This window comes from Cavia porcellus, unplaced genomic scaffold (assembly GCF_034190915.1).
Source record: "Cavia porcellus strain 051 isolate PalLab524CR breed Dunkin Hartley unplaced genomic scaffold, mCavPor4.1 scaffold_2, whole genome shotgun sequence".
In the NCBI taxonomy this organism is placed as follows: Eukaryota; Metazoa; Chordata; class Mammalia; order Rodentia; family Caviidae; genus Cavia; species Cavia porcellus.
In genome coordinates this window covers 52,840,378-52,857,640 of record NW_026947485.1, presented here as the reverse complement: position 1 = coordinate 52,857,640, position 17,263 = coordinate 52,840,378, and the positions used below count along the sequence as shown (strand labels likewise).

Sequence of the window (17,263 nt, the reverse complement as noted above, 5' to 3'; positions counted from 1 at the left end):
TACTGGGTATTTCTAAACTATTCTTAAATACTTTTATTATTAGTGAAAGTTTTTAGTGTTTCCCAGAATTAAGAAAAACAGAAAGAAAGAGACTAACAGGTTGTAAAGATTGATTCCCACAATGATCTTCTGAGTAGAATTACTTTTTTGTGAAGCTTCTCACTAGCATAACATTAATATTACTTCAAAAGAGTGATATAGTTGAAATTGGATTTTTTAACAAAAGTTTGTTTTAGTCACAAATACACTGTTAGAGATGCTTTCAATCTATTTTTTTAAGAAAATATATTGAGTCCTGGAAAATGTAGATTCTCACACTTGTGCTACTAAGTTATTTATATCTTTAGTCTGTTTTTTCTCTCTCTCTCTCTCTCTCTGTCTCTCTCTCTCTCTCTTACTTTTATTAGTACATGTTAGTAGCACATGATGAGTACATTCACTGTAAAGGATTGGGGCGTATAGTTAGCACATTTCAATTCTCTCCTTCTCTCTCCTCTACTCACTTTTATTTTTCCATCATCAGATTCATTTATAGATATTTATCTTATAAAACCCTATGAAGTGAAATTATATATGAAGAATGAAATTCAGACCAATAGGCCTAAGAACATATAAAAATGTAAGAAAATTATGAAACTATCTTATCTTAGCATTCTTTAGCATTACCAAGACCAGATAACAGCTTTAAGTAGCATTCCTCCATAATGCAAAACCAATGTATTTTTGGAAACTGAATGCAGTTTTATTGCCTTAAAATTTTCTTTCTTATCATTGGATTAAATTAGGCTCAGTCATTATAGAAGTTTTTGAAAATAACTTTTGCCTTTTGTCCTAAATTAGGTTGATATGAAGGATAATGATACAAACATAATAACAATACATAGAATTTATAAATGGTGTTTAAATTTATCTTTCTATTTATCAGTAGAAACAGCGAGTAATTTTCAAATTAATATTTTCTGTAATTTGATACTGGTTTATAGGGACAAAAACATTTTATCAGAAGTTTTTTCATTTTTGAGTAGATACAATAATAAATTCCCTAGATAAACTAAACATCTCTGAATAGTTGTTTATTGAATTTAAGCCCAAATGTGTTAACCAGTAGAACAGAAATTAAAATGTCATCTAAAGCATGCAGTTAGAATACAAACTCCCAAAGATTTTTGCTTATGAGTTTTACATAATTCTTATCCTTTACAATGTTTTTTCCATCTGCCTCTTTGATATACTATAGCAATCCCAACTATTACCAAATAGTTATTTTCCATAAATGTGAATATAGGACCGTGATTTTCAAATATTTTAAAGATAATTGTAAAATGCTAGGTGTCCGTCCTCCAGTTTCCTATTACCTCTTCTTTATTTTACTCACCTATTTATATCCTAGCCTTCTCATATAGGAGAGACCAAGCAAATGTAACTTTCTGTGTTTGATTTAATTTGCTTACCATGATGAAAATGATCAAAATATGTTAGATGCATGTAGCATTCCCTAAATAAATATCACTATTTTATACTGTAAACACACATGATTAAGGAAAGAAAGAAAAGGAACGAAGGAAAGAAAGAAGGAACGAAGGAAAAAAAGGAAAAGGAGAGGGAGGGAGGGGTAGTATATTTGTGTATGTATGACATCAATAAAACCAATGTATTATTCCACTAAAACAAATATAATAATAATTATATTATTATTATATGTAATATAATAACATGTAAAAACTTAAATACTTGGAAAGTAGAAACAGGCTTCAACCAGATATCTTGAGATGTTCCATTATTAGTAGTACTTTTTATATACTGTAGGTGTATGTTTCGGTATTTTGTGGGGGTTTTTTTGTAAGTATATATTCCAGTGTATTTCTAAAGCAGTCAGCCCTGGATTACTTGAGGTGAAAGGATATGACATTAGGGTAAAAGGAAAGGAACACAGTCCTAATAGAGGCAGACAGAAACCTGAACTTTCAATTTTTTTTTTTTTTTGCTTTTGCTTTGTCATTTTAATCAAGTTATTTTAGTATTCATTACTTGTCTGCAAAACAAGAAAGCTAGTATAAACAACTTCTAAGGGATTACAGATCCAGAATTTTTAAAATTCTGTTAGTGATAATTTATCAGAAGAGCAAGATTTAGAAGAGCTAAAGGGAATCTTATGTATTGGTAGAATATGTAATGAAAGTCGGGATAAAGATGATGTGGACATTAAATCATAGAAGAAACATATACATATTTATAGTGGCAGTTGTTAAATTTACTTACAAACTCAATTTATACAAAAATTATGTTATCTTCCTTTTAAATCCTGTAAAATGGGTATGTTCTCTTTACAGGTAAAGAAATAATTTATTATGGTGTCACATGTTACCCTCTTCTGGACATTTGCTCATTATGATCTCTAAAGATTCTTTACATGGAGTAGAGAAAGTATGGTGCACTGGAATGCACTCAGGCCTGGAACCCGGGAGACCTTGAACAAAGAACTCATAAATTACTTTGTGACCTTGAACAAAGCAACTGATTGTTAGTCCTCATTTTTCCCGCTTGTTTAAATGAGGTCAGATTAAATGATTTCTAAGATTTCAAATGTGTCCTTTAAAATGCTTTCCCAAAATATATGACTACAGTGTACAGTAAGAATAAAACCAGATAGATAGATAGACATTTGCATATATAGATTTACATATGTAGATATTCATATGTAGACATACAATTTATATATATATATATATATATATATATATATATAATTTATAGGTAATATATTTATATATGCAAAATAAACTATGAACTCAAAAGGAGAAAGCAAGTTTAAAAAAATAACCACATGGATTTTGGCATCTACAGGGAAAACAATTTGCTGATTTTTTGTTTTATATTGACACAGCATAGGTTACTCCCTAGTAATTTCCATTTGAAAAATATCACCATTATTTTAAAAGTTGCAGTTAAGGAAAGCATTAATCACTTAGGATGTTAAGTGAAATTTTCAGCATGTTTTATGACAATAAAATAACTACCAAATTTATGCTTTCTGTTTTCCTCCAAATTGAACTTGGTTATAAATTGCCTGAGTTCACTGGCATGTGCCACCTTCAGAAATAGTTTAACTTGTAATTACTTGAGAGGTTTAAAAAACAAAAGGTAAATGGTTGTGAGTGAGTGTGTCTCCAAATGGAAAAAGTGTACTTTACAAACTGCCAGATCCTGCTATGGGAAGACAAATCAATGTTGTTAGGGAATGGCGCAGTGCATTCAGTTTGTTTACTTTGGTTTCTATGTCTGCCTGCCTTCTCAGAAAACTTGCTTGGAGCCAGACTGTAGCAGCCCTCTCTGTCTTTTCATAATTGATCAGGGGATGACTGCTTTCCCCGAGGGTTAAGACGTGGCAACTTTTTCTGTTTGCTCAGCATCTCAATGCAGTAGTTCAAACATTGTTCACACCAGCTGGCAGTGTAATGCCATATGCACATCTTGTCAAAGCAACTGTTGTCATGGATACTAGAAACTCTCCTAAAAACCAGATCATTGATTCAAATAGAAACTGGACTTTTTGTCAGCTGAGAATCTTAATTATTATAGAAGAATATTGACCTAACAAGATTTTTCCAAGTATGGAAAAATTTATCTTGTATTCTAAAATAATGAGTAACAAAATAAGGTATTTGAGTTTTATGTGTTGAAAGACTTCATCGCCCATGTTCATAGAATCAGTTGTTAAGACAAAATATAATTTTAAATAGAAGCTTCAAAGTTTTTCTTAAATATTAGTTTATATTGCAACCTCTAAAACAATTGACAGTGCATTTTGTGTTATGGCACTAGTTGTTATAAGGTAACTTCATATAACATATTTACCAAACTGTCCCTCCTCCTAAGTGAAATGCTTGTATTAGTTTATTATATTAAGTTTTATTTTCCCAAGTTGGAAAGGAAACATAAAAATAAATGAAAACTTCTTCTATTTTGATTGGTATTCTGTCACACATAGAAACAAACCTGATTGGTTGAGTGGTAATTTCTTTGTTCTCTGATTTTGCTAAGAATGCAAATGAAAACCACTCAATTTTATTTGGCATTAAAACTGCACTTTATTTTGTCAAAGGAGAGGTTTCCCCTTGAATTGTAAGTACAAAAAATGTTTTTAATCTTTAGTGAAAATCCTTATTAATTCACTTTCAAGATAATCTGATGTTGATTTGTCAAATTTAATTACAGCTTCCGGTAACACTTGAAGTCTACTGCTTTTGCTTCAAAATTGTAATATGAAAATGCAAATTGAATGATAATTTGAAAGGGAGTGGGAATTTCAGTTGAACACTGCAAAGATAAGTTCCTTGTGGGAAAGAGATTATTGGTGCAGTTTATGATTTTTTCTTCTTTACACACATTAAACAAATTAAATTTCTTTCCTGCAGGATTACATATATCTATGATTTTGAATAAAGTTGTATAAATGTATTTTTGTAAATTTTTCTGTGATTAAAAGAAAAGGGAATAACAAATAAAAAGAGAAATTAAGGTCCTTGTAAATATTAACTGAGATAACTGATAATTTAAATTTCCACAAAATATTCAAATATTATCCCTTTTTATTTCTAGGCTCTACAGGCAGCAAGACAACTTCTTTTACAGCAGCAAACAAGTGGACTGAAATCTCCTAAAAGCAGTGACAAACAGAGACCACTACAGGTTAGTAAAGGACTTTTGTCCTTGGAATTTTATTTTAAAAGATGCTCATAATAACAACAGATGTGCAAACACAGTTATAAATACACCTAGAATTATTACAGTTACTCTACAGGTCATTTTAATTCCAGAGAAAATTCATCCTATATCCTTAGAAAAGAGAAAAACATTTTAAAAGTTTTCAAGGCTATTCTTTGCAAAAATTATGTAGGAAGGAAATACATAGCATATACATTGGTACACGTAAGTTAAATAATTTCCCATAAAATTCCCTTGTAGGATTTTAATGAGATTTTCTCATACACAGATAAAATGCAAACGTTCAGTATAATGTTGTGGAAGGAAACAAAGTGATTTTAGACAAGCCATCTGCAGGTGTATCCAAGTGACAAATGCAGAAAACTTCCACATTTGCCAAAAAAACTGTTGAGTTTCCCTAAGAGTTATTATTGTTGCTAAGTTGTAAAAACACTTTCTGGATTTGTTGTCCTTGGTCACTAAATTTGTCCTGTGAAACTGATAATATGTATGTCTTTAAAACTAATTTTTTAACGTAATATAACCATTGTATTATAGTCTTCTTAACGAAAATATATGAGCTGCTGTGTTGGGGGCATTTTTAAGGTGTGTGTTTAAAATGTTTGGAAGAAAGACCCCGGAGTGCCTGAAATGTCTCTTACAGTGCTCCTCAGCTTTGCTGAAAGATAAGCAATGCTTTTTTCTTGGATTATGTTACATTCATGTCAGATAAGGCAAACTTAGTGGTTTGTTTAGGTAATCTTTTGTTGCTTTATTTTACTAAGGCGATCTTTTTTTTTTTTTTTTAATGACTTACCTATCGGTTTTCATTTTAGGTGCACTCATAGGTGTTAATAACTGAGTCTTACACAATACATTCTGGAGTTTAGTTTATATGACAAAGATTTATAGGGCTACTCAGTCATATAATCCAGAAGTTACTCATTACCTAAAATCTGGATTAAATTATGGTTAATTAAATTTCAGACAAAAGTGTATTTTTCTTGGGAAAAATTATTTGTTGGGAGTGGGTGGTAAGAAATGGCACTTGAGTACAGATGTTTCATCACTCTAAAATAAAGATGCCTGCCCTGATCGCAAATGAAATATTCTTGAATGTGCTTGAATCTAAAATTCTTTTTAACATTCTTCTCTTTCAAGATAAATCCCATATTCTTTTATTTAATCTAATCAGTAAATCTGTGATGCCACTTTCCTCACCACCACATCACTCACCAACTTAAAGTGGTGACTGTGGTATTTTTGAAGTTACCCATTCCAAGAGCCTTTCTACGCATTTACATAACAGAAAACTTCACATAGTAAAAGTTAGGCAAGACAGCAGATAAATGCTGATCTTCATTATGGCTTGAGATACGCTATTTTTCTTTCTTGTTGGTGTATAAAAGGAGAGTTGGATGCTGACATCTTAGGTATAGATAGAAAAGTTGTTTTAAATGTCAAAGAATAACTATTGTCCTAATTCTATTTTTAGCATATTTTATGACAAAATAGAAGAATTCTCAGTTTTTTGTTTTTGTTTTCTCTCCAAAGTTAAGGGGAAGTTTCTTTATTTCTAGTTACCTTATCTCTAGAGATACTGGCTGGGCTTTATATTTTTCATTTTCTTTTTATTGTTGTTGTGTTGGAAGTCAGGATTTGATACTTTAATTAATGTACAATTTTTCTTAAAAACATTAATGCGGGGATACTAATTGCTCTAAAATTTTACAAAGTTGTCATGTACCAATTACTATATAAATAAATATTGAGCCTAAGTCCTCAAGTTTGGTATTTCAACATTAAAGGATGACTGGAAGCATTATAAATACTTACTTTCAATTGTAGTTGCTCTCCATACTACAAAGAACTTCATTGTATCATTTGTACATAGTGTTTTGTGATGCATATTACCCTGACTATATTTCCATTGTATACACTGTAAAACTGTAGGATTTTTGTATTAATTATAATTTTAATGAGATTTCAATCTATAATACTATAAGAATGTGAAGCTGGTTTTTATGTATGAAAATCTAAAAATAATGACTTATTTATTCATCAAAATATACACTACAATTTATATAACATGAACTAACATCAGTTGTGCTATTTGCCCCTTGTGTTAAAGAAGTAGAGTATTTCACCTAGAACTTCAATCTTTAGTATGAAATTCACATATTTTAAGTTGTCTTTTATGATTTTCTCAGCCTAGGTTTTTTGTCTATATAACTAAAAGTTTAACTAAACTTTTAAAATACCACTGGTCTAGATCATCTTAAAAATTTCTGAAAGAGGATTGAGGATAGTTTAGAATCTGCCCTTGCTAGGCAAAATATTTGATGACAATAGACGGGGATGATTCTACCATGTCAGGTACAGTGTAATGTTTTTAGAAGATAAAATACGTAATTTATATATTTTTACTTTAAAATTTAATTTGATAGAGAGCTATTTTATAAGATTCCAAAGAATATAGGCTTTTAAAAACTGTTTAATGGCTCAAGTCACAAGAACAATATGTAGTTGCTTGTTAACTCTCTTTTGAATTTCTTTTAAATGTTACAAAGTGGTGGCCAGATTTGAAGTGTGACATGACATAGTCCATTTCTAACAGATCCGAATTTATAGACGTTTCTTCATTTACTTTTTGAGGATTTTACTCTAGAGACAGCATAGGTACTAGCACATCCAATCCGAATTGGAAAGAAAAAATATCAAATCAGACAAGCTTTGACTTTCACGTTTAGTTATTTGGATATATGTATTTGAAACATATTTACATGTTCTTTTTATTATGTCAAACAGCAGCTGAATAGGTCCAACAGTAAGTACATTGATTAGAGAGATGTTGGTGAAGAGTATATACAGTTTGAGGTTCAGAAAGGAGCTGATGTTAACCTGAATATTACCACATGTTTTGTCCTTTTAGTGTTACTGTGCAACTCAGAAAATATACTCTAGTATCAACAGCAGATGATGTGTTTTTATTTCAATTTGTTTTATTTGTTTATACTCCTAACATTTCCTGGACATGACATGAGGAAAGTTAGCTACAGAGAATGCTGAATGTTTTCAATTTTAAAACTAATTTCCATGTTAGAAAGAGTACATACAAAAACCGCATACATACATGCACACTTCCAAAATCTGTAAATTTTTGTAAAATACATTATCAATTTCCTAGCCTATGACAATATACTTAATTTAGTTTAGATATGAAAATTGGTCGCATTATTGTTCTTGTTACATTTACAGCCATGAGACAGACTTGTGGTTCTTCAACAGCTGTGCAGAGCAGAGCCGTAAATTTAAGGTAAATGCCATTGCTTTGCTGTCTTAGATGCATATTAGTATATAGCATTGTACTCACTTCCTTTGCTAGTAGCTAATAGCTAAATAAAATTTTCCTTCTTGATAGGTAATAAAAATGATACAAATTTTATAGTTCTGTTTAAGAAATTCAAGAATAGAATAGTGAAAAGCAAAAGTGAAGTGAATTTGGGAGTTTTATTTTGACTCTGCTACCAAATCATCATATAAGTATGAGAACATCATTTCACATCTTCAAAACACAGACATGGGGCTAAATGATGGACTACAGCTAAATTTTTATAGTTAAACATTTTTGTTTTTTGTTTTGAAATGACAAGCATCTAGATTTTAAAGATTGTTTCTATCTGGTTGGTTATTAGTTTATAAATTAAGAATTATGGGTTTTAAATGTGTTTTCCATTAAAAAGCACAAACAAAAATTATTCTAAACTCAAAAAACTAAATTGTACATATATGTGAAAATACGATTTTGCATGACTACATAAGTAATAATTTTATTCTTGCATCTGTACATTTGTGCTGTATATTTAAGTTTATGGTGGTGCGACACAATGTACATTTCTGAAATATTAAAATTAGCATCATCAAACAAAGAAATGCTGTGCTAATCAATGAATCTATGATTTTTGAATCCATATTAAAAATCAAGAGTAAGGTGTAAAATTTTGTAATTTTAAAATTAACTAAAAATATTCTATGAGAAAATAATAATGTCTTTATGTTCCAGGATCAGACATTACTGACCATGATAAAATTCCATTTTCATATTAGCAAACAGTGAAATTAAATATTTTAAACATTAATTTCTAGTGGATTAGAATTAGAGAAGCTAAAGCATATTAACTTTCTAAACAATTAAAACATCATTATCAGGAAATTTTTGATATAGGTTTAAGTAGAACAAATCTATTATAATGTAGAAAACTAAGAATTTTTAAATTAATTTATTTGCTGTTAAATTTTCTCTCATCAACACATTAGCAGTAAAGACTGATACATTATTTTTTAAATTAAAGAACTTTCACTTAGTCTCTAAGGACAGACCAGGTTTCATGTCATACTAGTTTTCCTGTGCCAATGAAGAGCATTTATAAGAGGTAGCATTAAATTGCTAAATATACGTGAATGTTACAGAATGAAATATTCTAATTGCTTTGGGGTTGGCTCCATGAGCAGCTATTCAAGGCTCACTCTGCAGAGGAGCGGCCTAAGCAACCCACCTGTCACCATGCAGCACTTTATGAGGCAAACCTCCCTCATGCTCTGTTCACAGCATGTAGGAGGTAGCTCATAGTTTTCCAGTCTCAAGTCTGCTTGTCTCTTAGTAAGTAGCACTGCAAGTCGCATACCTTGATCTTTTGCAACTTGTTTCCTAATCTTTAAAGTAGGAATAAAGGTACCTACTTTGTGAGATTGTTGTAGAGGTAAAAATAAATAAATAAACAAATACCTAAATAAAATAATATGTAATGTTTCCACAGTACAGCCTTGGATAATGAGGTAATAAATTATTGTCTTTATGATAGATTCCAAGAAATTGGTATGTATTTCAAGTTCATAATACATATTCTACAGTATGGTTCTTGTTTCTCAGACCTAACATTTCATAGTTCTTGCAGTGAGACGACATATGCCCAAGGCAGAAGGAACTACAGTGAGTTTTAGACTATTCCAGTGTTTCCCTTGCTATAGGCTGCTGAGATCAAGACACTTAAACAAATTTTAATATTTATTTCTCTTTCTAGACCTCTAGTGCCTAGCACAGTATGTAGTGAATAACTGAGCTCAACCTCAATGCATATTTGTTGAATCCATAGTTAAGGAGGAGATTGTGCTGTATGAGAATTAGAGAACATTTAAGGAGAGAATATCTTGAAGTAATTCAGCGTGGATTGAGTGACGATGGTATGTAATAACTCAGGGACTTCTGATGTAGTTCAGATGTATTGAAGTAATATATTTTAGCCCAGAGTGGATGTAACGTAGAAATGAGAAAAGCAGAAAGTACAATAAGTGCCTTATCTTATCAATTTAAGCTAATATAATCTGGGAACATTTTTAGAGAAGTTATCTAAGTTGAGTGTATAGTAAAGGAATGATGGGGTTTAAAGAAAATGAGTCAAGTAGATAGCTAAAGTGAAGGCAATTTTTTTCAATGATTTTTACTAAAAATCCACATCTTCACTTGAGCAGATCCTGAAATGTCATTAATATTTCTGTACTCTTATGATTTCAATACTAGAGACCATTATATGCTTTTAAATGGGAAGTAATATGGCAAAAATGGTGTTTTTTTTTTTAATTTTAAAGACAGTAAATCCAACAAAACAAGACAGAACAAGGTCAGTTAAAACATTGCAGCAAGATTGGTACAGAACTTCAAAGCAAAATAACAGGAAAACAACTATGGCTACTATAGTATATCTTGTTATCTTCACAATAATTGCCCACTCCATCAGGTATAGCAAAATCAAACCAAAAACAAAACAGAGCAATACAGAATATTTAATAAAGCAAAACAATCAGAACAAATCAAAACAGTAAGAACAATGTTGAGTTTCAAAGACAAGATAGCAGGAAATCCCCCATATTTGCTCCATTGCATACTGTCTTCCTCCCAAGAGATGCTGAGACCGCTGGCCCCAGGCCTGCAAAATCAACCAGACAGTACAATCATTTAGTTGCTTCATGTACCTTAGTTGCTGTCAACTCAGCCTGTCCTCCAAACCACAGGATTGTTTGGGGAGGGGACGGACACAGACAGTGTTTGATTTGCAACACATGTGTAGATAGGCTTATAGGAGGCGCTGATTTTTCTCTCCCTGGAATCCCCATGCCTTGTGTGGTTTACCAGAAAGGCTGACTGGTTGATTTCTTGGTGGGTCCCCCAAGTCCAAGCATGGCCGGGATTTTTTAAGTAATGAAGAATGTTTTCAGGGAGGAGATTTTTATTGAATTTGGACTAAGGAACATCCTTACCCAACTTTTCGTGTAAGCATGGTAATAAGTAGAGTGTTAGACATGGTGCATTTGAGGTAATGACAAGAAACACAGCTTTTAGAAATTGGAATGACCCAGCTTTTAGAAACATAGGAGAACTTGACAGAAAGATCAGAATTACTGATTAATATTTGAGGGAAAATCTAAAAGTAACAGATAAATCGATGAGAGTATTGGAAATTGCTGAGAATGATAATTTGCATAAAGGAACTCTTAAAGCAATTACAAAAAGTAACAAGAGCAAAGAAAGAGAATGGAACAATCAAGTAAAAAACTGTTTTGTTAAAGAAGTCCAAGGAAAGGGAGGATCTTCTCTCCCTATTCGCCATATCAAGCAATGTCCACGCAGATGAAAACTGTCACCCATTACCTCATTTAACTGAATTAGAACATTGATGAATTTTTAATTTCCATCATTCACCTTATCATCTTTTACTGCCTCACATTAACCATTAGGAGCTACAGTAATAATATTGTCGAGATAAATGAAAAAAATCATAATTTTACATGAATGTCAAGTAGAAAATAGAGAATTAAGCATAAGGATCTCAATACTAACACTGACAAACTAGTGAATGAGAAAAACATACTTTAACATGAATATTAGGTAAAAAGTAGATAATTAAGTGTACTTTTGCTTCTCATATTGCTCCGTAGTGAAATATATGATATGTATGTATATTACTGAGTTCTTCTAAATTAAACACAGAAGGAAATTGCTTCCTCAGAGGTCAAATTGTCTCTTTTCTTTGCTACCCAGATTACTTGTTTCTTTCTGTAATCCATTAGGATTTTAAGTACATATTCCCTTGTCTTCTCTACATTAACTAGCATGAAAGCAAGAAAGAAAGAGAGCATTAATATTGTTATGGGAGCTCTCTGTAGGATTTAGGACTTAGGCTGTGAATTTTATCTTAAGATGTTTGGAGGTGATGTGTAAGCTAAATTGAATGACAAAGTGAAGAACAGTCTCAGTATATGATTAAAGACAAAAAGTAAAATTATTTCCCATTTCACTTCCATTTAAGACTCTTTGTGTTTTCTCTGTGGAGTCTATTCTTATCTATGTACCAACTTGTATTCAGCATTTCTACTTGATTTTTAAATAATTTTCTACTACTTTCACCTTACCTGCTGTGCAATTTTTTCTTTTACCTGTCTGTTCTCTTCTGTCATGAACTAACTTCATCCATTTAACAATAACTTTGTCTATTAAGTCCTACATGGAGAAAACGAAATTTTAAATACCTATAACTATTTAAGTGTCTTGAACCTAAGTGAAATCCTAACATAATATTTTACTAAAAAGTAAACAAGAAAAGGGACTATGTGCTTCTTACAAGCCAGTATCCAATATTTAATTCTTATTTGCCTTGCCCCTTGAGTAGTTTCTTTATATCTTAAATCATGCTTTTAGTATGAAAGCAACCATACTCTTGTCCCTCTCAGTAACGTAGGAAGAAGAACCTAGAACCCTGAAAAACTTCATTTAGTACTAGAACATCTTACTACTGTCACTTAGAAACCTTTTTGAAAGTCATTTTCAGATTGGCAATAACCATTCTCTAAATCTTTTTTTGTTCATATTTTTTTTTCAGAAAAGCCATTGGAATGAATATCCAAACCATCATTGCTTAGGATGGTTAGAATAAATGGTCGATTGTTTTATGTAAATCTTAGGTTATGCTGATTATAATTATTTTAGTAATGCTGAATTTGGAAGTGCAGTATTTGAAAGGATCAAATGTGCAATGCATTTTTCTTTCAAAAATATTTTAGTCACACCACCTTAATATGAAAATGATATAAGCTCATTATGAAAATCTAACATGATTTTAAGTTAAATTATGGTTGGATACTAGGTTACTTTTCCCAATACCACTTAATAAATGCTAATAAATTTCCATAGTACAGTGAATTTTTTAAGATAAAAATTATATTCTCTGATTAGGTGAGGAAGAACCCACTCACGAGAACTAATTACAGTAGACCCTTGACATTCACAAGGTGTGTATTCTGGGATCCTCATGAACCCACAAAATGAAAAAAAATCCCATTTCAAAAATATGAAGAGGTTTGTGTAGACTCTCTTAAGCACTGCCCTCATTCTGATTCAAAATGCCATTGCCTTGTGTAAAGTATAATAAAAGTTAACAGTTTTACAAGTTTCAATAAAATTTCCACATATTTCAACTCATTTTTTTAAAATAAGGAAAAACACTTTGACATGGACCACAGATTTTTTTACATCAGTGAGAACAGGACAATAACAGCAGAACTGCATCAGAGACAGAAAATCCAGGCACGGGGGAGAATTAGGGCATGTGTGTAAAAGGTCAAGGTTCTAAAGACCAGGTCAGCATCTACGCGTACTTGATGATTTGATAGCTTGAATTACACAAGTGTGTTGTCTAGGTACTTAAGGATTATGTGCAAATAATCAGATGAATTGTCAGCATCCAGTGGAGGGGCTGGTAAAGCTTATCTCAATCTAACATCTATGAAAAATAATTTCTATGTGGATGGCCAAGTTCCTCCTACCTTTTTTTTTTTTTGATATGGCATTGAAGAATTTAAAAGCTAATTTTCCTCCTTCTTAATTTTAAATCTCCACTTGTATCAATTACCTACATGTCCCTTTAGAGTAAAACTTGTCTAGCATGCCCCTCAGAATAAATGTGGCTTGACACACTCTTTAGGGTATAGGAAAAGGCAGGGTTTGGTAGGAGGAGATGTCACAGAAGTGCAGAAGATGAATATACGCTCCATTTTAATAACTGACCATCCTTGGTGATTAAGAGGGGTCCATGGAACCTGAATTGAGGACTTCATTTCTTGAATTGAAATTTTCTGTCTAGATTATTTTATACTTAAAGGTTTGAATCACTTCTGGTTCTTGTTAAGTATTTGGGTATATTTTTATCTTTTGAAAAAATGTTTTCATCATTTGGTGTGATTTTATTGTTTTGTATCTATATATATTGAACCTGTATTGCCTACAAGTTGAGCATTTTGATAACACAAAAACACATAAAAATCCTTTGCAGAGTGTATAAATTCTTACACTTACAGTGCTAACACATTGCTGTGAAAACTGCTAACTTGGTATCTCCCTCTAGTGCTACTGCACATTCTCCAAGTGACAAACCAAGGAACACATTGAGTATTATGATGTGCTTACATGAGCAAAATCTGTTGTCTCATAGAAATACGATAGTGAATTCTCAAAGTATCCCACCAAAAAGATAAAAAAAGAACATAAAAGAAAAAGTAGTCCCTACATTCCAGCTTCTTCCCATAGAGCAAGCATGTAATACATTTCAAACATATTAATCCATAAAATATAATTAAGAATTTAGCTTCTCAAAAGCATAGTTGCCATCTGTCTTTGTCCAAGAGAATTCATTTTCTTTAATAAAAACTATCATCCCTCCTTCACATAGTCTTAGAGGACATTTAGACCATTGGCTTTCAAATTTAAGTGTCATAAAAATCCCAGGATAGCACTTCCATGCAACCCCCCAAAAAACAAGTAAAAATATGACATTTATCGGCTTTTTGGTAGACACTTGAAGTAACCATAAATATCATTAGATAACATGATTTAGGTCACATTATCCACATTTCTAGTACACCCATTCACATATTTGTAATCTATACCATCTTTTTTCTAGTTAGCGGTTTATAACACCTCCTATGATTCCTTTTCCTGCCTGAATAACATGTAATACACTTGTTTAATAGTAACAATTAATTCTCCTTTTATCTTTTTCTCGGTGTTATCTTCTCTGATTCTTTCAACTCATGAATTTTATGAATGTAAGAATTTTTCTTCAAAATTAGTCCTTTAACTCATATTCAGTGTTTCTTTTGAAAAAGATAAGTTACTGCATCCCAACCTCACTAATACTAGTACGATATGGTAACTAAGAATTCTGCTTACTAACATGATGTGAAAATCTATGGAATTAATAATAAAATGAGAGGATTTCTTGAATGTCAGGAATCTATTTATTTTTCCTATTTGACTTACTAGTATATACTTTTATGTGTTAATTATGCCAGTTGCTTTTGCCATGTGAATTTTGTCTACTTTCACTAAAGTTTTATAAACTATGGATTCATTTGGCTCATCAACTGTGAACCTCATAGGCAGATATTCCAAAGCAGAAAAATCAGTTGCTCATGGCTAACACAGAGGACTAAGATTCCTTTTAGCTTCTTTGTCTCCCTCCAGGTAGTTTTTTCCTCATGATCACAGAGTGCTTGTCCCTTTGCCAGACATCACATCTGCATTCCAGGAAGAAAGGAATATAAAGGCCAAGTATGTGCGGGCCAGCTGAATCTGTCCCCTTTTACTAACCCGCTTTCCTGAAGCCCCTCACAGACTTCTCAATGTCCTGAACCACGCCATATCAAATCCCACCATTTTAAGAGGTCTGTAAGTCTATTATGTTTAGTGATGCACTGTGTCACACTGAAGAAAATTGGAATTTTTTTTCACAGATGAAAAGAAGAATGAATTTTGAGATAGACAATAATTAGCAGCACCTGATACTATTTACCAAACCTGTTAGTACCAATTTAGAGAGCCTTAGAACTAGCTGAATAAGAACATAAAGATTTGAAATACTTCACTAACAAGAAATCTTGTTTTATTTTTCCTAGCAAGATTTGGAAACACACACATCTCTGTCACTATTTATATGACTAAAGTCCAGTGGGCTATTAGGATTTATCCTAAGAATGAATATTTTTACATATAATGAGCATGTTATTGAGAACTCACTATCTCAGTACAGTACAAGTAAACTAGGTAAAGAAGATTCTACTTTTCTTTAAGTAGTACAGAGTGTGGGCGGTGCTGGTGACGCAGTCAATATAGGCAGTGGATAGTTGGAACAAAGGAAATTTTTGCACATATTTATGTAGAGAACCATATTTGTTTGAAGAATACTAGGAAAACAAATCATGCAAAATGAATTTGAAACACATAAAGTCAGAAAAATATTATTTCATTGTTATGTTTTAGGCTCTGATATCACTGGAATAAGTTCCAATACTCCTTCCAACTGCTGGAGAAATAAAAGACATGTTGTATTGTTTGCTATTTCCTAAGCAATCTGTTTTGTAGGCAGCTACACTTGAAATGGAGTTATGCTGTAAAGCTCCCAGAAGGGCCAAGGAAACTTTGCTTCCCCTCCCTTCCCTTGGCACCCTCTGGCAAAACCAAGTTCCTTTTAGTTATAGATTCCACGCTGTACCAGTGACTTGTCCTGGTCTTGCCACATAAACCTGTAATTGGTTGGTGATGTCCATATTTAACTGTGACGAGTCTGATAGAAAATTTCCCGAGGCCCCAGAGTTTAATTTTGCTTTTGCTTGATTATAAGGTCTCTTTTCTTCTACCACCATATTTAGGAGATGTATTTAAAATAAATGAATCAGATCCATGGGAATACTCCATTTGGAGAAAACTATAGAGCATAAATGGTAGATATGTCTCCTGTGAAGGCTGCTTCCCTGGTAGAAGGCTACACCATTCATTGGGAGGAAAATTTGAAATTTTCTATGCTATGAGACCCTACTCAACCAAATGCAGGTTATTCCTGTGTGTATCTGTCCTTTAATTGTAATGATGTAAATAAGCATTAGTCATTGGTTTTACTCTGAAATACTGTAAATGCGTGATGATCTTCAATAATTTCACCTTTAATAATTTCACTTCCCTGTAATTATCAAGAATAAAATCGAAGGGAACTTAGTCTATCTTCTTTAAACTTGTGGTCTGTAGAATTAGTGCAATTATATTTTGTCTTGGAAGTGAAAAAATAATCAAATGAACTACTTTTTAAAGCAATACATTATAAATTTAAAAAACAGAATAAGCCAAACAATCATATTTATTCTCAGCAGTACAGTTGCTGACATGTAAGCATTTGTCTCCTGTTTTTTTAGGCTCTTCCTATGTATGTTTTTATTCTGTTTTACTTTTGTTACAGTTCATTGGCAGAAAATCATCTCACATCTCATTAAGATAGGAAGCTCAACTTCTAACAATAGGCAGATCCTTGGTGGGCTGGGTGCAAGCTAACAGTGAGCAACAGAAAATATGTTGTACATGAGAACTCATTTTTCTTCTAAAACTAGTTTTTCACTTTCTCTCACATTCTCTTTCTCTCATTTCCCTTCCTCTTTTCTTTTTTTTTTAAATGCACAAGTA

At 32.0% G+C, this 17,263-nt stretch overlaps 1 protein-coding gene across 24 annotated transcripts in view; it reads left to right on the top strand.

Moving 5' to 3' along the window:
• The window catches only part of Foxp2 (forkhead box P2), a 569,728-nt gene that overhangs the window by 418,503 nt on the left and 133,962 nt on the right, over window positions 1-17,263 (top strand). For 20 of the 24 annotated variants that reach the window (XM_063241981.1, XM_063241979.1, XM_063241973.1 and 17 more), the window contains one exon: window positions 4,600-4,689. In XM_063241981.1, coding sequence (XP_063098051.1) covers window positions 4,600-4,689 — 90 coding nt within the window. Of the gene's footprint in view, window positions 1-4,599; window positions 4,690-7,962; window positions 8,021-17,263 lie in introns of all 24 variants that reach the window. The other 4 variants (XM_023567327.2, XM_063242006.1, XM_063241987.1 and 1 more) reach the window with 1 other exon arrangement.